This window comes from Rutidosis leptorrhynchoides, chromosome 6 (assembly GCF_046630445.1).
Source record: "Rutidosis leptorrhynchoides isolate AG116_Rl617_1_P2 chromosome 6, CSIRO_AGI_Rlap_v1, whole genome shotgun sequence".
In the NCBI taxonomy this organism is placed as follows: Eukaryota; Viridiplantae; Streptophyta; class Magnoliopsida; order Asterales; family Asteraceae; genus Rutidosis; species Rutidosis leptorrhynchoides.
Window position 1 is genome coordinate 30261850 of NC_092338.1, and position 22509 is coordinate 30284358.

Below are 22509 nucleotides of genomic sequence, written 5' to 3' on the forward strand. Positions count from 1 at the left end.
AGTGGGTTTAGTTGGTTGATTTCTTGCAGCCCAACAGAAAAAGCTATGGTTCGGTCCAACAACCAATTGTAGATTTTGGCCCATCATAACCCATCAGTCCAATCTCCCACACTTCTGTAGTATTACTCGATTAAAAGGAGTTCCAAAAGAAAAGAAACAGCTCAAAGTCTTCAAGTGGGGTTTGTTTACTTAATACATGTTGGCCATACTTGTGAACCACCCCACCTTTGTCATTTAAATAATACGGAGTGCTGTACTATATCCTTTTATCATAAAAAAAATCGAGTGGTTGAAGTGGGTGTGTCGGCCATTGTAAATTAAATCGTCCCACATGTATTATTTGTGATATTTATATATTCAGCATAACAATTTAATCAATACATTAAACTGCAACTTACTCAATTCTCTTTCCTTGTCTTCTTTGTTTCTTTTCATCATTGATTTTACTAATGAGTAGAAATCACAGAAAATAGCAGCATGAATGTTAATGATGATAAATTTGATGTGGGTTTCCTTGGGTTGTAGATGTTCAATGGTTGTTGATGGGTGGTGGCGATGGAATGAACCAAACATCGAATGATTCAATGAAACAGCGACATTAGCATAGCAGTGGTGGAGATTTGGTTGCATCGGTGTTTGAACTCGAGATAAAAAGGAAAGAATAAGAAAGGTGGTGATTGTATGATAGAATGTGGCGGTTTGGTATGGTTTATCATGTATCATATATGTCATCTATTTAGAGGAGAAGATGGGTGCTTCGACAACAAAATAATAATAATAAGAAGAAGAAAGAAAGAAAAAAAAACGGACAAGTTTACGTGGTGGTTGTTTTCATCGAGCAAGAACACGAAGATGTAGTGTGTTTGTAGTAGATGGTGAAGTGGTTCTTGTAATTGATAATTCGAAAACAACACACAATAAATGGTTTAACGAAGGTGATAGCTGTCGAACAGTGGCATCTTAGCTTGGTGGAGGTGTTAGTGATTGGTAATTGGGAACGTGAAGTTATTTTGGCATAATCTTCAACTGAAGTCGATCAATCTTATAAGGGATGTGGGTATTAATTTCTCAATGAGACAAAACAAAGAACAGAGAGCTAAATATAAACAAGGATAAATCAAATCTGCTTATTACCTAATCTGTACTAATGATAATGATAGGAAACAAACTTTGGAGACAAGAACAAAATTGGAAAATAGTTGATGGCTATGCGTAACAGATTCTGATTCCAAAATCTTAAGTGCGATTTTATAAAATTATTATTGATAATTAATAATTATAATTATTTTAATAATAATCTACATACAAATAATAATAATTATAATAATATTAATAGTAATAATAATAATGATTTTAATCTTCATGAAATAAATAATGATAATATTGATGATAATTATAATAATAATACTAATTATATTAATACTAATTATCATAATCATGATACAAATAATAATAAAATAAATGATAAAAGTAATTATGATAATAATTTTATTTGGAAATGATTATTTTTAGTAACCATAATAGTATAACAAGTTTTAGTTACTTTAAGTTATCTTTTATAATAACTGAATCATATAACAGTTCATTAATATATCTTGTTTATTATATATGATTGTTTATATATATAATCATTCATATATACATTTTTGTTTACAATTATAAGGTTCGTGAATCGTCGGGATTGGTCAAAGGTCAAATGTATACATGAACACAGTTCGAAGTTTTTGAGACTTCAACATTACAGACTTTGCTTATCATGTCGATTTCATATTAAGATCAAGTTTAAATTTGATCGGAAATTTTCGGGTCGTCACACGCGAATCCTAAAGGTAGCTACCGGGTTTAACACCCCCACCCAGAATGTTCACTAGACGGAAGGGCTAGTGGGCGTGGTGTTTAGTACTTCGAAGTTTATATGATTATTATACAGACGAGATGTTCTGTTTTGGGAATATTATTATGCGCATTATATGTTAAGGTCGGTTACCAAGCCAAGTTATGAAAGCAATGAAAAGTGAATGTTATGTATCGAGAGAATGATTTTATAAACAGGTTATGTGTATGTTATTTTTGTGCACAAGATATGTGTACGGTTACTATGATTTATGAAAGATGATTTCGTACACGAGAAAGGTGTACTGTATTTAAAAGATATCGCATGTACATTACAGGTGGGTATAGGATTCGGGCCCATTTGTACCATGCAGCATTTAAATCTTGTGGTCTATCAAAATGATGAATTTTATTGTTTTATGATAAATCTATGAACTCACCAACCTTTTAGTTGACACTTGAAAGCATGTTTATTCTCAGGTATGAAAGAAATCTTCCGCTGTGCATTTGCTCATATTAGAGATATTACTTGGAGTCATTCATAACATATTTCAAAAGACGTTGCATTCAAGTCATCGAGTTCATCAAGATTATTACTAAGTCATTTATAGTTTAGATATATTATGAAATGGTATGCATGTCTGTCAACTTTCGATGAAATGAAAGTTTATCTTTTAAAAAAAACGAATGCAATATTTGTAAAATGTTTCATATAGAGGTCATGTACCTCGCGATGTAACCAAATGTAATGTATTCGTCCAGATGGATTAGGACGGGTCTCTACATCAATATTGCAGGAAAGTACGTAGACGCAACGAAAATGATAAACGTTAGGTTGACCTCACGAGCAATACCCTCGATCAATATCCATAACCTCCATAGCTATAACCCATAATTTCCTTAGCTCTATCCCGTTTAAAAACTTATTTTGAAATCGTCTAAATATAACTCCGTCGTAGTATTATATGTATACTAATAATATCTTGAAATAATACAAAGAAAATATATATATGTAATTCGATTGAGAGAGTTTAGAGAAATATATTTTCAAGTTTCTATGAAATAATGAAACCTATTGAATTCTATTTATAATAGATTTTTGAATTATTAAAGTGAATTATTAAAATGAATTATTAAAATATGAATTATTAAAGTGAATTATTAAAGTATGAATTATTAAAGTGAATTATTAAAGTATGAATTATTAAAGTGAATTATTAAAGTATGAATTATTAAAGTATGAATTATTAAAATGAATTATTAAAGTGAATTATTAAAGTATGAATTATTATAGTGAATTATTAAAGTATAAATTATTAAAGTGAATTATTAAAGTATGAATTATTAAAGTTAAAGTAAAGTAAAAGTAAAGTAAAGTAAAGGTAAAGTTAAAGTATAGTAAAAGTATAAAACTATGTACGTATAATACGCGTATAAATATATATAATATTAATTTAAATCGTTATATATATTTAATAAAATAAAATATAAATATCGTTATCTTTTTCATACTGGTTAAGTAATGAGTTGTCAAAAGTGGTTCTAGATATTTATAAAAGATATATACGTTTTAATAATAAAGTTCTTTTTAACTGAAAACGTTTTTTGTACTTTTGAAACTAAATCAAATAAATATGATAATTTTGTTTTCCAAAACTAAATATATTTAAGAATCATTTTGTTAAAAGGTTAAAATAATGGAAATCGTTATATCATAAAACATTTTAGAAAAGTAGAATTATATATATTCATAATAGGTTTCAAGTTTTTAAATTACAGTCTGTTGGTGAAGCATGGGATAAAGTCCAAAGGTTGAATAAACGTATGAAATCATCTTAATGAAAAATGTCGAGTTACTTAACTTGTCGATATCCAACATCTAAGTTATTTACACTCCACGTTCTTATTTTTATATTAAATAAAATGAAAGTTAACATAGTTATCTTATCAAGGTTATGAGGAAAATATTATAAAACATGCCTTGGAAATTAAACAGGAATTTTCACTAACCCTTGTCTAGTTCCCGTTAATTGACACATTTGTTCTTACTTATAAATCACTTTACCATTTTTCGAATGTTGTCAAAAAGAATAGATTTCTTAAATCACAGTGGACCTCATAACATAGGCCCGTAATCATATCATAATGTATCTGATAATTCAATCATTTGATATTATCTCTTAATTCTGTCGATAAATATATCGAAACAAATACGTTCATGTAAAGTATCATATATCTAATACTTTGTTAATGTTTTCAGTTAATATTATATATTATATATACATATCTATATACTCATAATTGTTCGTGAATCATCGAACACGGTCAAAGGGTAATTGATTACATGAATGTAGTTCCAAACTTTTTGAGATTCAACATTACAAATTCTGCTTATCATGTCGGAAACATATAAAGGTTAAGTTTAAATTTGGTCAGAAATTTTCGGGTCGTCACACGATTCCTAAAAAAAAGAAAAACATTACCAACCTAAAAAAAAAAAAAACATTACAAGTCCTAAAAATAAAAAAAACAAACCGAAATTTCCTAAAAATTAACTCGTCCGATCGAGCCTTTCACGGGGACTCGAACGGAGTACATTGCGAGTTGGAATACGACTTCCAATCCTCGCTGAGCTCTCCACCGGGGTAAACATTCAATGAAATAATGCTTGAAGAATTCATTTTTAAGTGTGTTTAATTGAGATAAGAGTAGAGAGTGTGTGTTTGGGTTGAGAAAAGGGTTGTATATGTGGGAAAAGTGGGGATTAAAAAAAAAAAAAAAAAAGAGAGCCGTTGATGTGCGTCGACAGGCAACTGACCAAGCCGGGACGCGACATCGAATTTTGGTTGGGGAGTGGGGCGACGTGCGACTAGGTGGAGGACGGGGTAAGTGACATGGTCCACTCCCTTGCTCTAAGCCGTTTATGTGGTAGGTGGATCGATGGATTTATTCAGGGAGACTATATAGAATCTGCATCACGTGTATTAAATAACACGTGTATTAAATTTAAATTCATTTTTGAATTATCTTAATGTTAATAATTTACGTTTTCCGAGAAAAAAGTTCATCAAAATAAAAAATAAAAAAAAATCGCTATCAAACCGTCCAAACGGTCCTTTTGACTAATAATTAAAGGCAAGAAGAAAGGTATCCCCTGTTCGTTGTCTCTACTGCATTATTATATTATACTACAGTACCTTTTTCAGGTCCTTAATAAAAATAATGAAATTTATAAATAACAACAAATCAACGGCGTCGTCACCGGTGCCGGGCGTATCTCCGTTTAGTATAACTACTCCTCAGCCTGAAAGCGCTTCTAGAAGCTTCCAGAACGACGGATTTCTCGCCAGCGTTGAAGAGTTTCGGCAGAATAATAATAATAATACTAACAATAATAATAATAATGTAGCGGAAGTTGTTGAGTATTATGAGCGACACGTTTTCTTATGCTACAAGAAACCGCAAGTTTTGCCTCCTCATATTGAAGCTGCTGAGTTTGATCGATTGCCTAGACTCCTATCAGCTGCTCTCACATCTCGAAAAGCTGATATCACTAAACAGGTTAATTTGTTTATCTTTTTTTTTGTTGTTGTTTAATTTTAGGGTTTTGTTGCAGTTGCTATTTGTTATTAACTTATGATTACCAGTTTAAATTGGATCCAACAATGGAAAAGTCACTGGCCACTGGTAAGATATGGTGCCCTATTTGTTCAAAAATGTATATAATGTGAAATTACAGAAGTACCCCTGTGAACGAAAAAGTTTCACATTTAGTATAATAATAATAATAATAATAATAATAATAATAATAATATAATATAAAGTATAATATGTCGGTTTTTGGTATCTAATGTTTTCACAGGTATGGATACGTTATGCCTGACGATGTACCCGCGTTGCTCGAACATCATTTTGAAGATGGGGACTTTGTAGACTGGCTTTGGAGGTAGTCCTTTTAATTTAAACCTATATTATTTAAATCACAAAATCATTTTCTAAATGTGGATTCAAGACCTTTAATCAAAATTAGATGTGTGTACTTTATAGGCAATATTAGAAAACTTTCATAAATATAGATGACACCTACATGAACGCAAAGCTCTTGACCCATGTTGACCCAGTTACTTATTTTGTAGGTTTATTAGAATAGTTTCATAATCATAAAATTATGTACTATATATATTATGTTTTAATTTCATCTTCAGGGGACAAATGGGTTTATCGGCTAATGGTGGTAACAACATGGAAAAAAGTGTGGTAAATATTACATCACAAATAGGTGACGGGTGTAACACAGTGGATCGTGGCGGTTGTTGCCAGTCAAATGGAACTTCCACATGTTGTCAAAGTCCGCTCGTCTCCCCGGAAGTTGCAATAAATTACAATCTGAAGAAACAAATTATTAATAATCAGATTTCGTTTAAATTGGGCAATAAAACGACGTCTACATCAGGCAAAGCTACTATTCCAACATGGCTTGAGAGCTTGGAGAATGAAGATATATATGCAGCTCTTGCACTCATTGGTGCTGCTGTTTCAGTTGCAGTTGCATATAACTGCTACAGGCAGTTGGGTTAGGACTTAGGACAACCACCAAACATGCTTTTGTTTTGTCAAATATATGTGTTACCTAGTGGAAGTTTGTATTGCGAAAGGTATGTACTTTCAAAGCCCTGTTTTTTTCATTAGTATAATCATCTTTTTATCTAAAAATTACATAGGATTCAATACTGCTCACATTACAACTAAATGAAGGTGGGAAATACAGAAGTAGTTATTTTGAAGATCTTACGTTATCATAATACTAATCAAGATGATTTTTCATATCGTTGATAGCTTTTAAGGATATCATCAGAAGTAACAGGACGGGGAGGTGGAGGATGTGGATGTCTTAAGCAATAGATTAGCTGGCGTATACGATTGCGAATAGGTCTGCACAAAAAGCACAAGCCGATTTGGCTAACGAGTCCTGTAAATGCAGCAACCACAACAGAGAACCCCATTTTCTTTAACAGTTGCTGATATCAAGTAGATGTGTAATGTATTTGTATATGTAATTGTACTTGCTTTTCATTCATTTATGTATATGTATAGTAACTGAACATTTAGAGTTGTAATATATAAATAACAGACTGCATTTATTTTTGTTATAACTGATGTACCACATTTATTTTTAAAAAAATTTTGACCATGGATAACGAAGTCACTTTAAAAGTTAATCTGTATCACTTTTACTAGTAAAAAAAAATAAAGGCAGATTGTAAAAGACCATTTGAACTTACCTTTAAACAAGTTGAAAGTAATTTCATAAAGTATTACATACATAAATTAAATCTATAAATAGTTTACTAGTCATGGGTTTTCATATGCGGGGATAGCTCAGTTGGGAGAGCGTCAGACTGAAGATCTGAAGGTCACGTGTTCGATCCACGTTCACCGCAATTTTTTTTTTTTTTTTTTTTTTTTTTTTTGTGTGTCATTTAGTGTGCTTAATTTCAAACTTCGTTAACCATCCCAAGGTAGCCCAAGTGGTTGGGGCCCTGAGATCCTTGCAAGAGGTCTCAGGTTCAATTCTTGGGGTGGCCAGGGAAGGGTTGGAAACAGCCAGGGAGTATTCCTGATGGGCTGCGTACACTAGAGTATGGGGTGGATTACTCGCCCTTCCCGGGTAACCCGAACAGGGAAAACCTTACAACTTTTTAACTCATTGATTAGCTCTAAACATGAAATCGAAAACTGCAAGTGCGCCAACCTTTTTCTCCAAAAGGGATAGCGTCGGAGAAGCAATGTGATCGATGAGTGCGAAATAAGGTCGTCACTTCCCCACAAAATGGTGACGACAGTCTTCTTACAAAACCACAAAGACGAGACTTCGATTAACAAAAGCGATTTATAGTAATTATTTTGATTCATTTGAAATATAGTTCAAATTGTCAAAGTTCATCAACCAAGATGATTTATTCTCGAAACAGGAAAGGTCAAATAACCACGTTTTAAATGTGTAAAATGAACACAATTAAATGTTCTTTCACGTATATAGAACTATCAGAAATTTTACAATATTATTCCCTAGAAGTACTGACAACAACAACAACAAAACCCAATACCACCTAGGTGATGTAGGGGGGAGGTGAGATGTAGACAATCCTTCCTCTATCTGAGAGTAAAGACAAGTCATTTCTCTAACCAGAGTAAAACTCTCAAAGTAGGGAAAGTCATCCCCCTCTCTATTCGATGGATAGAGAGATTGCTTCCGAGTGGACCTCCGGCCAAAAAGGAGAAAATACCAAATAAAATTACCAACAGATATCATACTAGATAAGCAGAACTGAAAGGTCAAATAGTTTTGCAGATGAAAGGTCAACTAATTTTAAAGATGCATCTGTAGTTTACGAGTTAAGGCATAATGCAGTGCGGTTCAAACTAGAGTAAAAAAAGCTAATTTCATTCTAGTCAAACTGAATAAACCAAAAATAAACACAATGGTTACGGTTGATGGTTGAAGGGAGATGTATTGAAGTCACTTGAACTATATCTTCTTTGCCAATAACCACAGTAGAATCAGAATGCTACTTGAAGAGATCAGAGTTCAACCAATCCCTGCCATAAAAAAACAGAAATAAAAAAAATAAAAAAAAAATTCACAGATTTACTCCAAATAAAAATTTTGGTTTGTTCCCCAAACTAGTGAATTCATTAAAGTTGGCAATTTCGACTCGTTAATAACTAAATAGTTCGATTGATTTGTGTCATGTTATCTTAAACGGTCAGATCAATAATAAAGTTAACAAAAGAAACTGGATTAACAGGGATGAAAAAAAGGTATATTTAATGCATATGATCTTCTAAATTGTAGTATTCGTATTGTACAGTATTATTATTGTAATTGTAATTGTAATATATTGTAATTGTAATTGTAGTAGTATAATTTTTGTGATGACTTTTACAGAGACCAAAAATTCAGATTTGCCTCTTCTTTGTAGCAGATATTACCTGTATGGCTGTACGCCCCATTACCCCCACCCCATCCGACCCACCCACTTCTCCAACTCCAGATATGTTTCTAAAGTAAGAAAGGAGAAAAGGTGCCCTTACTTGCTTATGTCATCAAGGTGATCATCAAAGTCTACAATATCATTCCATTTTTCAGATGAAGTAAAATCCATTAACACCACATTGGCAGATGGCTCCTTGGTGGCGATCCACTTGGTTCCATCCGATTCAACTTGCTTCCAATTCTTTGAGGAGTCTCGCGTATAAAGCTAACATAAAAAGAAAGTGGACTTTTTTTTAACAATATATTGCACTAACCAGATGCAATATCATCAGTAGTTAGATTAACCTGACAGTTCTGTTTAAGTAAAATTAATAGTATATGTTACTTTAAAAGAATTAATGTCGCATTGTGTCAAGATATCATGTAATGGTGCAGCAAGAAGATTGATGAGCATGATATTATCATATCAATGAACCATATACATTGGCATATAACAGTAGGCAAGTTAAACGCAGATTCCATCTACTGTACTAAACTTGAACAAACCATATTACTTCCTAGAAGTGTAATTCTTTTGACTGAAAGCAATTTATACGGATCACTGTATGCAGGCTCATACTCCAAACAGAATAAAACTATACTGGTCATCATCCAAGATAACAACACAATCGAACACGTGAACGATACATAAATTAATCTTTTCAGAATAGATCTTAATGAAAACAACATGTATCCACACACACCAAAAGAATGTATCATTCTGTTACAGCAACTCATAGTTTCGGTCAACATACCTGCACTACAGGAGCCGTATCCTTCTTGTTTCGCAAAGCTCCAAGTTTTTTGTTATCTAGCTGCAACCATATAGATAATAACTGATAAGTCTTTACTGAAGAGCAATTTACAGATTATAATTTACAATTTATAATTTATAATTATAATTATAATACATAATAATAATTACATCAATTTATATACAAATTATCAGTTATTATCTAAAATGTGGATGTATTTTCACATGCTACATTGAGCTGTATAATCAAATTATCTAGTTACATGCTACCTTTAGCATTCTTTTCCAGTGCAAGTTACCACATTGACTAATTAACACGGTAAAATAGTTAAGTCTTCATGTCAAAAACTATAACTTCTTCTAAAGATAATTTACTTCACTGCTAGGGTAAAACCAAATTGCTAATAAACACGTACCAAAAGCACTGCAGCTTGAGGAAAATAACGATGTATGTGATCGGCAATATTCCTAGCAACTGACCCGAGTTCGATATCATCGAATCGCTCATTAGCATGAAAATAACCAACAATACTCAATCCCTGTGAGCTGTAATACTCATCTATCTGTTGTACATAATTTAAAGGGATTCAATGAACAAAATTAACATTAAATATTGAGCTGAAACCTAGAATCATGGATAATTGGGGAAATACCGTAAGTAACGCGATCTCCAGGGGAGGTAATAGTCCGATCTGAGAAGAGTGAAAAAGAGGAACAGATTCGGTGATTTCGACAACGTCACCGGAGAGACGGCCGAGAAGGACACCGTTAACGGCGGAAGTTTTGTGCTTTAAGGCATGGAGGACGAGCTTGATGTAAGCATTTTGAGCGATTACGTATCTGCAATCATCACCGTTGGTCATTACTCCGGCCGCCGTCGTTAAGGGTAGGGTTTTGGTAGTCGTCGGATTCAATTCGAACTTTTTCCTAAAATAGGAGAGATCCGATGCCGACTTGGGATAGAATCTTCCGCCGAAGATCTATGCAATGTATATGAGGATTTGTTTAGATTTTAGACAATATTACACGGATAATCCTTGAAGTTTGTCAAATATTTCGTGAATAGTCCTTTTCCCACTCCATTACTTTGAATTCTTTCGTAGATAGTTCAATCGTTAAGTCTTAATTAGCAACATGCTAGTAAGTCACCCATGTGCGACGCACGTGAGAGTATTTTTGTCATTTGACCTTTTTTCTCCCCCTCACCTATTCCTTTCTTTTTCTTACCAAACAAAAAATTTGTCATTAATCCCAATTATTCTTCTCACCTCCAAATTCATTATAAATCCTTACACAAACTCATCATCATTCTCGATGCATTAAATCCCCAAATCTTAAACATTAAATCATAACCCATCAGCAACTACAACACTTATGAACCATATTTCTAACTTACATACAAAACTTAACTACAGCACCCAAAAACCCTTTGCCACCGTCAGCCGTCGTTGTTACCATCATCTCCCCTGTGATTTTGCTAAAGACGGTGGAAATCGCACTACAACCGCATCATACATTCGGAATCTGGATTTTCGTTCATTCCTTTGTTCATAAATTAAGAAACCCTTTAACATACATGTTCGTTAAGATCTTCGTCTCATTCATCATGTTGTGTTTGAGGTAATTGTGTCTATTGAAACACACCAAATGCATTACCGAAAAAGTTTGATGTCATTGAAACTTGCGGTTGTGTTTATGAAAACGCATTAGAATTTGATTGAATTCAACTACTCGGATTACTCCAATTCCATTGATGCCCGAATGGGTTACTCGGATTCATCGGGTGGTTTCAACTGTATTGATTGTTTGGATTCATTTTGTAGTTGAAAGTGTAGAATGATTTAGAAAATATTGTATAAGGTTGAGAAATGGTTTAGAATTGATTTTAGTATATATAGATATAGAGATTAAGAAGAGAACAAATAATTCAATTTGAACTAATATATATTCAAATTTGGGACCAACCTCACCGGATTTTTTTTCGACGAGGAGTGTACGATTTTGGCTCGTCCGACGCTGAACCAATGTTGTGCAAGCCTGACTCCGGAACTGATATTCGATACCGAGAGCTCTAATGTACCGAGCCAAATTAAAAGACAAAATTGCGCGGATAATCCTTGCAGTTTGTATTAAGTTGCACGGTTAGTCAAAAGTATCTGGATAGTCCCATTCACTAACGTCGTGAATGTAACGTCCTCCCAATAGGGTCTGGAAGAAACGTTACTAATATCAAATAAACCAACATATTATAATACGAGAACAATACTAAATGAGAAAATTTAACTTTATTGAGTACGCAGCGGAAAATGAAATGTCGTTACAATAATGGAAATAACGATAAAGTAATTGTTCATATGCAGAAGTAATAAATGTGATATCTCTTGATCCTAAGTCCAAGTAGCATCACATAAGTAGTAGATAAGAAAGCTTGAATCAAACAGCACCTGAGACAAAACATGCTAAAGTGTCAACCAAAAAGGTTGAGTGAAGTTCATAGGTTTAACAAAAGTAGTTATCGTTGTTTTTAGACCACAAGATTTAGTTGTAAAGTTGATCTCCCGAAGGATCAAAAAGTAGATCTCGCAGATCCAAAAGTAGTACTGATTCGTGATATTTTAGACTAAACGTTTGTTTTGTTGCCCCGATGATAAGTTGGCAGTACCTTATCACCATGTTTAAATCATTATTAAGTAATACAAAGACATCACGGTCAAATGTATCGGGGACGTTACTCCCGATAGGCCTACCCCCAATAATTAAGAATGCCTTATCCTAAAAGCAATTAAAAAAATATCACTGTGGGGTCTTAGTAGCATAAGCTAGTCATAGTACAGTTTAGGTTCGTACTTGTGTCTAAGTTGTTTAAAGTATAAAAGCAGCATGTGTCTCACCCCAGTAAGTATAAAAAGTGCTATAGCAATAAGAGTGGGGCTATGAAAGTCACCTTAGTAATTCGGTGAGTGAAAGTATTCCTTAAAGAGAAAGTATGGATGATCGAAGCACAGAGAAGTCAACCTAAGAATAAGTTGAGAATAGTTTAGATGTTTTGCCCGTATTATGATAAGTGTAAGTATTTTCTTTTATAGTAAGTTTAAAGAAGGTTTATCATTTTGGAAAGGCTTTTCATACTAGACAAGCTTCCAATCTAACACTTTCAATTTAAAATGGCCTTTTCAGGTCATAGGTTTCTGAGCCACAGGATCCTTTAACTCGGTAATCCAAACTCTCCGCCTAGACTTTCGAGCGTCCATCCACTCGAGAAAGATCAAGATCTATACCCATCTAATATACCGTTCCAATACGTTTTTAGGTGCGTATAGAAATACAACACTTTATATACTTTACTTATAAGTGTTTAATATATATATATATTATATATATGTAAGGATACATATATATATATATATATATATATATATATATATATATATATATATATATATATATATATATATATATATATATAGTTTAAATTATGTTTTAGATCAATATAAGCACCCATAATTATCTAATGATGCTAACAAGTGTTTTATTGATTTCATAACAGTAAGTAACTTGTATAAAACATAATAAAAATTTTCTATACATTAATATTAAGTTTTGTGTATTAAATATTACTTTTTATAATTGTTTTAATAGTTAAAATGAAAATAAATAGGTAAACAAGTTTAACACCACATCTTATATTTTTCTTAGGTTCTACTGATCAAAATAAACTTAGGAAAATTTTATAAATTTTTGTTATGGTGTAAAAGTATTTATTGCTAATTTCTTTTTCGGTTTGCAATAAATCAAAGTTTATAAAGTAATAATTATTAAATCAACTAAATTAATTCAACCAATAATTTTTGTGAGCTTATATTAGTATATTAAGCTTAGAAAAATTATTTGTATAATTATATTAATAGTTTAACTATTTAATTCAACTTTTGTATTGTTATTAATTTAAATTCGAAATTAACTAGAAATATATATTCATTAATTCAAAAAAATAATTTTTATAACTTTCTTAATAGTTCCAAAGTAGTTTCTATTAATTATTGTAGTCATAAAAATATTATACCATTTAGTTATCTTTTTATTTAAAAAAAAACACTGTTTTCGGCTACTGTAGTAAAACTAAAGAAAATACAAATTAATTATTTAAAATGACAATTAAATCAAACATTAATTTTTATAATTACTTGCATAACATATGTGATAAGCAAAAATTGTAAAAACATATATATATAATCATTTACTATTTATTTATTATATATCTATATATACTGAATATAAAAAAAATCAGTTTTTGATTTTTAATAAATATAAATTCGAATGTATAATTCATAAAAATAATTTTTATAGTCATTAGGATACTTAATACTAATTATCATGTATTTAAATTATTTATTATAATTAATTTCATATTTATTTGGTATTTAACATAAAACTAGCACAAAAATATGATAAAAACTAAATAAAAACTATAAAAATAATATAGAGAACTTACAAAAATAATTTTTGCAGAGGTTTGAGAGAGAATTCTTCAAGTTTTTGGTGTACAAAATTTGTGAACTAGGCTATGGTATTTATAGTTACAATTTTTGGTAAAGAAAAAATAAAAAAATACAAAAGTTTATATAAAAAAATAACTAGTGTCTTGTAAAAAAATTAAAAGTATTTATGGCGAGTCATGCCACCATTTCAAAATATAAATAAATAAAAGTAAAGTTAAAAGTAGGAATAAAATAAATAAAAGTGGATCTAGATCTAGTTTATATATAAAAAAATACTACTTTTTTTTTAAAATATATATATATATATATATATATATATATATATATATATATATATTTCATAGTTCTAAAAATGTTAACTAACTAAATTTCTATTTTTATTTAATTATTAAATACGAATTTTGATAAATATAAATATATATTCTGTATTTATAAAATTATAATTACTAAATGTGGTTTTTATTTAATTAAATTATTACTTTATAATTTTATTAGTTTTATATATGTTACTACATTTATATATACTTGTATTTATTAATTGTATAATATATTAACTAAATACAAAATTAATATAAGTATTTTATATGTAATCATGTTATGACATAAATTTTTTTTTTTTTATAAAAATTCTTACGCGTACGTTGTTGAATAAAATTTATTATTCGTTTAACGTTCGTTAATTTCGTATGTATATAACGACCTTTTATTAGTACTTAGAGTTTATTCATTATACTTAAATCTTTTGTTCGGGCATTATATAGATGGAAAAATGAGGGTCGTTATAGTACCTCCCCGTTAATGAAAACTTCGTCCCGAAGTTTTAAGTGGAGTTCCCGTCTGCTTCATCAACAGTTGGGAAGAGATGGGGATATTTCCGTTTCATATGGTCTTTGCGTTCCCAGGTATATTCGGGGCCTCTACGCGAATTCCAACAGACTTTAATGATAGGTATGTTGCTTTTACGCGTTTGTTTGACCTCTCCTTCCATGATTTCTATAGGTTCTTCAACGAAGTGCATTTTATCATTAATACGAAGATCATTCAAAATGATGATGTTATACAAGTCATTTTAGTAAATTGGATACATGAAATGTGTTATGAATGGTATTGAGCTCATTTAAAACCTTGAGCATTTTATGCCACAATATTAGGGCAGACAAACAGAGAGGAGTTCGTGAAAATCACAGTCATGAAATTTGATAGAGATCTTCATTGTTTACAACAAGAATATTTTAATGATGAATATAAGTTGAAAAATAAAGTTTTATCACTATTGAATAATATGGATAAAACGATTTGTTTATAGGAAGAGTATAAACGAAGCTATCATAAAAGAGTGAAATGAGAAAATTAAATGTTCGCCTTAACTTTTGACGTAGTCACGATTGATTTCCGGAATTCAAGGAATTAAAGGAAATCTTCGTAATCTATAAGATTTGATTCTCCGGTATTTACGAAATTTTGAGATTTGTTTGATTAAATGCGGTGATTTGCCTCGATTGATGTGTTTGGAATTTTACTATAAATTAGCTTCTTCCGTTTCATTATCTTCACCACTTCTATACTTTCTTTCTCAATTCAAACTTCCAAAAGATTAAGAAAATGCTAAATCCAGTTCTGATCCTGGTTATTATATTGACCATCTATGCAGTCATTCTTCTTTTTCTTTTACCGCCAGAGGAATCTGTTTACTTCTTCTATGCTCTTGGGGCTATAGTGTTTTTAATTATCCCGTGTCTTTATATTGCTATACGCATTGATATACACGGTTTGTAATTTCGGAGTCGTTATCGGGCATTATATTTTCCCTTATATGTCGGAGCTTTATGTTTTTGTTTCTTCTTCCCGACTTCAAGTCAAGCGAGTAATGGTCCAGAATTCATAGGTATGAAGTTTTAAATGATCATAATATATAAAGTAGAAAGGAAAGGTAATAGCACGATTTGATTTGTCATATTACCAGAATATCCGAAAAAGACCGAATCATCAAGAAAAATATTTTCTTGATATGTTTAGAGGTTAAATAGAATGTAAGAGTCGTGTAACATGGCAATGATGATTATAAAATCTATGAATCCTCATCTTCCATTAAAAACTGAGCATGACTTACTGTAATATAATCACGTTGGCCTGACGTCATTATATTATATTAACTCATGCTTCAATTCCCAATCACTTCTTCAAAGCATTTATAATTTAAACTCGAATTTTACAGAATATAGAAACTAAAACAGTTTCCTTTATAAAGATATCGCAAAGAGATACTTAATTACGGACATGAATCGTTATGAAGATATCTTCCGAAATATAGAGGATATTTATGATGATATTTTGGAATTTCTAAGTTCGAAAGTTGATGAAGAAAAATTTTCCGCAAGCTTTTAACATGACTTTGGAGCAAGATATTCTCTAAAGATTTCACCGGATTCAGAATTTCCTGGATTCTTTGAATATAGGGTTTGGCCCTTGTGTTTGTCCTTGGTCTCCTCCATGGTTAGCTCAATCCGTTTTTCAGTTTCAAATTTTCTTTTGGGCTTTTCCAACGTACCATTCTTTATTATCAAACTGTTAGCCCTTAAGAACATCTATAGCATTTGCTGCTTCGTCAGCATTCTCAAGGTTAACGAATCTGAATCATTGATTGACAACCCGAGATGGTTTCAAGAAATTTTATTTTTAGATGATTAAACGCTGATTGTAATCGTCAATGGATCTAATGGTTGACGAATAGGCGTTGTTGATTTCAAAAGTAATGAATGATAATTTTGGTGGTTTGATGTGATAATTCATCATAGAATACGAATGAATATAATTCATGAATGTAGTGATCTTTAGGAAGATAACATCTGCTATAGCTTTACTTGAATTCTGATATGTCAAATTCAGAATATGTAATTTGATTTGAATGAAAATGGTTGTTCTTTGGTGTGCGGATACATATGTGGATGTAAGTAGTATAGTTACTGATTATTGAATCAGAATTTGAAGAATGTACAATGTAACATATTAATGTGAGATATAAATATTTCTCGGGTATTACCTACCCATTAAAATATTTTTACAATTAACAGTTTGTACAAAAGAGAAGATATACGTTCATATATGTATTCTTCAGATATAATATAGATTTAATGAGTTAATATAATATTAAACTCATTTGATTTGCGGTTGAAACGAGAATAAATAATCTCCAAAACCTTAGAGATTTCATAATTGTCGCGAAATATTTCGCTAATGAAGTTATGAATCAATACTTCGTCGTTCATTGTTATTGATATACCTCAGTATATGATGTTGGTGCTCGTGGAATTCTTGTGAAATTCATAAGGCACGAATGATGTTTTCTAGAAAGTTTCGAGTACATCAAAAATGAAAGTATACAATCAATCATGTATTTGAGTAATACACTTGGTTTATTATGAAATGGAGTTTATTGTGTTGAAGCAGTGATTAACGATTGTTAAGTCATTAACGGTACATCATAGCATATTAATGATATGAATTAATCAAGTAGTACATACTAGTTAAGATTCACACGTAATAGCTTAGTATGAAAAGATTTATTATTGTTCCAATCCATATATATAAAGTATACATATGTAATTCTTCAGGAAGAATGAGTCAATACATCTTAACTCATTATTACTAATATTCCTTGGTATCTATGGGGCGTATGATGTTGATGTTTGAGGTACTGAGTGTGATGTTGAGGCGTGGAATGCGGATGTTTTCGTTGGTGAAGCTGGTGATGTTGGTGGTGATGCCGATGGTACTGGTGGTACTGGTTATGCTGCTGGTGCTGCTGCTGGTGTTCGTAGGTTTTGCACCATATTCTCCAGAGCCACTACTCGAGCGCGAAGCTCGTTGACTTCTTCTATTATTCCGGGATGATTGGCGGTTCGGACAAGTGGATGAATAAGATCTAAAATTTTAGATATTATATATTCGTGACTGGATATCCTGGAAATGAGGGTGAAAATAGTGTTCCGAACGGGTTCGCCAGTAAGTGCTTCAGGTTCTTCACCAAGAGGTGAATTCGGTTGGTGGAAGGGATCACCTTCTTCTTGTCTCCATTGATTAAGTTTACTACGAACCCATCCCCAATTCATCCAAAATAGATGATGGCTGATTGGTTGGTTCATTCCGGTTACGCTGCCATTGGAGCTCGAAGAGTTCGAGGAATCCATATTATGTGTTTGGAATTAGGGTTTTTGATATGAGATTAGTTTTGAATACTGGATGATATATTCGTCTCCTCGAATACGTGTATATAGCAAAAGATTTCCGTAATTTATGGAGGGAATTTAGGAAAAGTGTTAGACAAAATCTATTAGGATAGATACGATAAGATATAATAAGATATGATGTGTCTTTACTTTAATAATGGCAGTATGACGTGTCGAGATCATAAAGTGATAAGTATGTAATCTAATAATCTTTTGATTAAAGACTTTCAATTCGTATACTGTGATAACCCAATGACATTTTTCAATTCGCAAACCGATGCATAAAGGCATAAGGCATATAGGTACGTGATATAACAGAGAGTTATATACGTTTGAGTGTGAGTAGTAACAATTATAAGAATTTCAAAATCATGGATAATATTTCATGTAATACATATGTAATACACATAACCATGATAGATGACTTATGAATGTCAAGAATTTCTGAAATCATTGTGTCGCATTTAGATGCGGTGGTGTAATTGGATAGTACTCAGGAAAATGAGCAGAGTTCTTAGATTAGCTCGGCATTCTAAGATAAGTAAAGTTTCTAAAGTATAGTGTAGCATTTAACAGTTAAAGGCAACAATTAAAGGCACTATGGTCAAGGAAAGTTGTAGTCCTACATTAGGAAAGAGACTTTGATTAGAATCTTTAAGTCAAGTTTGGTAAAGCATGATTGTTAAGATTATAAGGCAATTCTAAATGCTTTAAGTCTAAGGCAGGAAATGTTATAGTTTCCTAGATTGCTAAGGCACCCTAGCTAGCAAGTAAGGCACACATAAAAATGCAATCCTGGTTCTCTATAACAGCCTGGTTATGCTCTGATACCAATCTGTAACGTCCTCCCAATAGGGTCTGGAAGAAACGTTACTAATATCAAATAAACCAACATATTATAATACGAGAACAATACTAAATGAGAAAATTTAACTTTATTGAGTACGCAGCGGAAAATGAAATGTCGTTACAATAATGGAAATAACGATAAAGTAATTGTTCATATGCAGAAGTAATAAATGTGATATCTCTTGATCCTAAGTCCAAGTAGCATCACATAAGTAGTAGATAAGAAAGCTTGAATCAAACAGCACCTGAGACAAAACATGCTAAAGTGTCAACCAAAAAGGTTGAGTGAAGTTCATAGGTTTAACAAAAGTAGTTATCGTTGTTTTTAGACCACAAGATTTAGTTGTAAAGTTGATCTCCCGAAGGATCAAAAAGTAGATCTCGCAGATCCAAAAGTAGTACTGATTCGTGATATTTTAGACTAAACGTTTGTTTTGTTGCCCCGATGATAAGTTGGCAGTACCTTATCACCATGTTTAAATCATTATTAAGTAATACAAAGACATCACGGTCAAATGTATCGGGGACGTTACTCCCGATAGGCCTACCCCCAATAATTAAGAATGCCTTATCCTAAAAGCAATTAAAAAAATATCACTGTGGGGTCTTAGTAGCATAAGCTAGTCATAGTACAGTTTAGGTTCGTACTTGTGTCTAAGTTGTTTAAAGTATAAAAGCAGCATGTGTCTCACCCCAGTAAGTATAAAAAGTGCTATAGCAATAAGAGTGGGGCTATGAAAGTCACCTTAGTAATTCGGTGAGTGAAAGTATTCCTTAAAGAGAAAGTATGGATGATCGAAGCACAGAGAAGTCAACCTAAGAATAAGTTGAGAATAGTTTAGATGTTTTGCCCGTATTATGATAAGTGTAAGTATTTTCTTTTATAGTAAGTTTAAAGAAGGTTTATCATTTTGGAAAGGCTTTTCATACTAGACAAGCTTCCAATCTAACACTTTCAATTTAAAATGGCCTTTTCAGGTCATAGGTTTCTGAGCCACAGGATCCTTTAACTCGGTAATCCAAACTCTCCGCCTAGACTTTCGAGCGTCCATCCACTCGAGAAAGATCAAGATCTATACCCATCTAATATACCGTTCCAATACGTTTTTAGGTGCGTATAGAAATACAACACTTTATATACTTTACTTATAAGTGTTTAATATATATATATATTATATATATGTAAGGATACATATATATATATATATATATATATATATATATATATATATATATATATATATATATATATATATATATATATAGTTTAAATTATGTTTTAGATCAATATAAGCACCCATAATTATCTAATGATGCTAACAAGTGTTTTATTGATTTCATAACAGTAAGTAACTTGTATAAAACATAATAAAAATTTTCTATACATTAATATTAAGTTTTGTGTATTAAATATTACTTTTTATAATTGTTTTAATAGTTAAAATGAAAATAAATAGGTAAACAAGTTTAACACCACATCTTATATTTTTCTTAGGTTCTACTGATCAAAATAAACTTAGGAAAATTTTATAAATTTTTGTTATGGTGTAAAAGTATTTATTGCTAATTTCTTTTTCGGTTTGCAATAAATCAAAGTTTATAAAGTAATAATTATTAAATCAACTAAATTAATTCAACCAATAATTTTTGTGAGCTTATATTAGTATATTAAGCTTAGAAAAATTATTTGTATAATTATATTAATAGTTTAACTATTTAATTCAACTTTTGTATTGTTATTAATTTAAATTCGAAATTAACTAGAAATATATATTCATTAATTCAAAAAAATAATTTTTATAACTTTCTTAATAGTTCCAAAGTAGTTTCTATTAATTATTGTAGTCATAAAAATATTATACCATTTAGTTATCTTTTTATTTAAAAAAAAACACTGTTTTCGGCTACTGTAGTAAAACTAAAGAAAATACAAATTAATTATTTAAAATGACAATTAAATCAAACATTAATTTTTATAATTACTTGAATAACATATGTGATAAGCAAAAATTGTAAAAACATATATATATAATCATTTACTATTTATTTATTATATATCTATATATACTGAATATAAAAAAAATCAGTTTTTGATTTTTAATAAATATAAATTCGAATGTATAATTCATAAAAATAATTTTTATAGTCATTAGGATACTTAATACTAATTATCATGTATTTACATTATTTATTATAATTAATTTCATATTTATTTGGTATTTAACATAAAACTAGCACAAAAATATGATAAAAACTAAATAAAAACTATAAAAATAATATAGAGAACTTACAAAAATAATTTTTGCAGAGGTTTGAGAGAGAATTCTTCAAGTTTTTGGTGTACAAAATTTGTGAACTAGGCTATGGTATTTATAGTTACAATTTTTGGTAAAGAAAAAATAAAAAAATACAAAAGTTTATATAAAAAAATAACTAGTGTCTTGTAAAAAAATTAAAAGTATTTATGGCCAGTCATGCCACCATTTCAAAATATAAATAAATAAAAGTAAAGTTAAAAGTAGGAATAAAATAAATAAAAGTGGATCTAGATCTAGTTTATATATAAAAAAATACTACTTTTTTTTTTAAATATATATATATATATATATATATATATATATATATATATATATATATATATATATATATATATATATATATTTCATAGTTCTAAAAATGTTAACTAACTAAATTTCTATTTTTATTTAATTATTAAATACGAATTTTGATAAATATAAATATATATTCTGTATTTATAAAATTATAATTACTAAATGTGGTTTTTATTTAATTAAATTATTACTTTATAATTTTATTAGTTTTATATATGTTACTACATTTATATATACTTGTATTTATTAATTGTATAATATATTAACTAAATACAAAATTAATATAAGTATTTTATATGTAATCATGTTATGACATAAATTTTTTTTTTTTTATAAAAATTCTTACGCGTACGTTGTTGAATAAAATTTATTATTCGTTTAACGTTCGTTAATTTCGTATGTATATAACGACCTTTTATTAGTACTTAGAGTTTATTCATTATACTTAAATCTTTTGTTCGGGCATTATATAGATGGAAAAATGAGGGTCGTTATAGTGAATTTCCTTCGTCAAAATATGGCATGTGCGATACACATGAGGGTATTTTTAATATTCTGTCTCACTTTATTATTTTTCTTTCACTAATCTTCTTCTTTAACCTCTGCAACTTTCATCTTCAATTCCACTTCTTTTAGGAACATAAACTAAAAATATTCATATACACAAACCAATTAGATCATCGTTATCACCACTGAAAAA

The 22509-nt window shown here is 30.4% G+C and overlaps 2 protein-coding genes and 1 non-coding gene across 3 annotated transcripts; 2 read left to right on the forward strand and 1 right to left on the reverse strand.

Moving 5' to 3' along the window:
- The first annotated feature begins 5055 nt into the window (after positions 1 to 5055).
- LOC139853518 (uncharacterized) lies at positions 5056 to 6411 on the forward strand. Its single transcript, XM_071842908.1, has 4 exons — positions 5056 to 5394; positions 5481 to 5551; positions 5696 to 5779; positions 6039 to 6411. Exons 1-4 carry the CDS (start codon positions 5056 to 5058, stop codon positions 6409 to 6411), a joined length of 867 nt encoding a protein of 288 aa, XP_071699009.1.
- Positions 6412 to 7201: 790 nt separating this feature from the next.
- On the forward strand, positions 7202 to 7274 carry TRNAF-GAA (transfer RNA phenylalanine (anticodon GAA)). The gene has a single exon. It is a non-coding gene; the product is annotated as a tRNA-Phe (tRNA).
- An 855-nt stretch (positions 7275 to 8129) lies between these two features.
- On the reverse strand, positions 8130 to 11081 carry LOC139853519 (ER membrane protein complex subunit 8/9 homolog). Its single transcript, XM_071842909.1, has 6 exons — positions 11037 to 11081; positions 10277 to 10603; positions 10040 to 10186; positions 9625 to 9684; positions 8929 to 9095; positions 8130 to 8433 (listed from the first exon to the last, which is right to left on the reverse strand). The coding sequence occupies exons 1-6, from the start codon at positions 11079 to 11081 to the stop codon at positions 8403 to 8405; spliced, it is 777 nt and encodes a 258-aa protein (XP_071699010.1). The 3' UTR covers positions 8130 to 8402.
- Positions 11082 to 22509: the final 11428 nt, after the last annotated feature.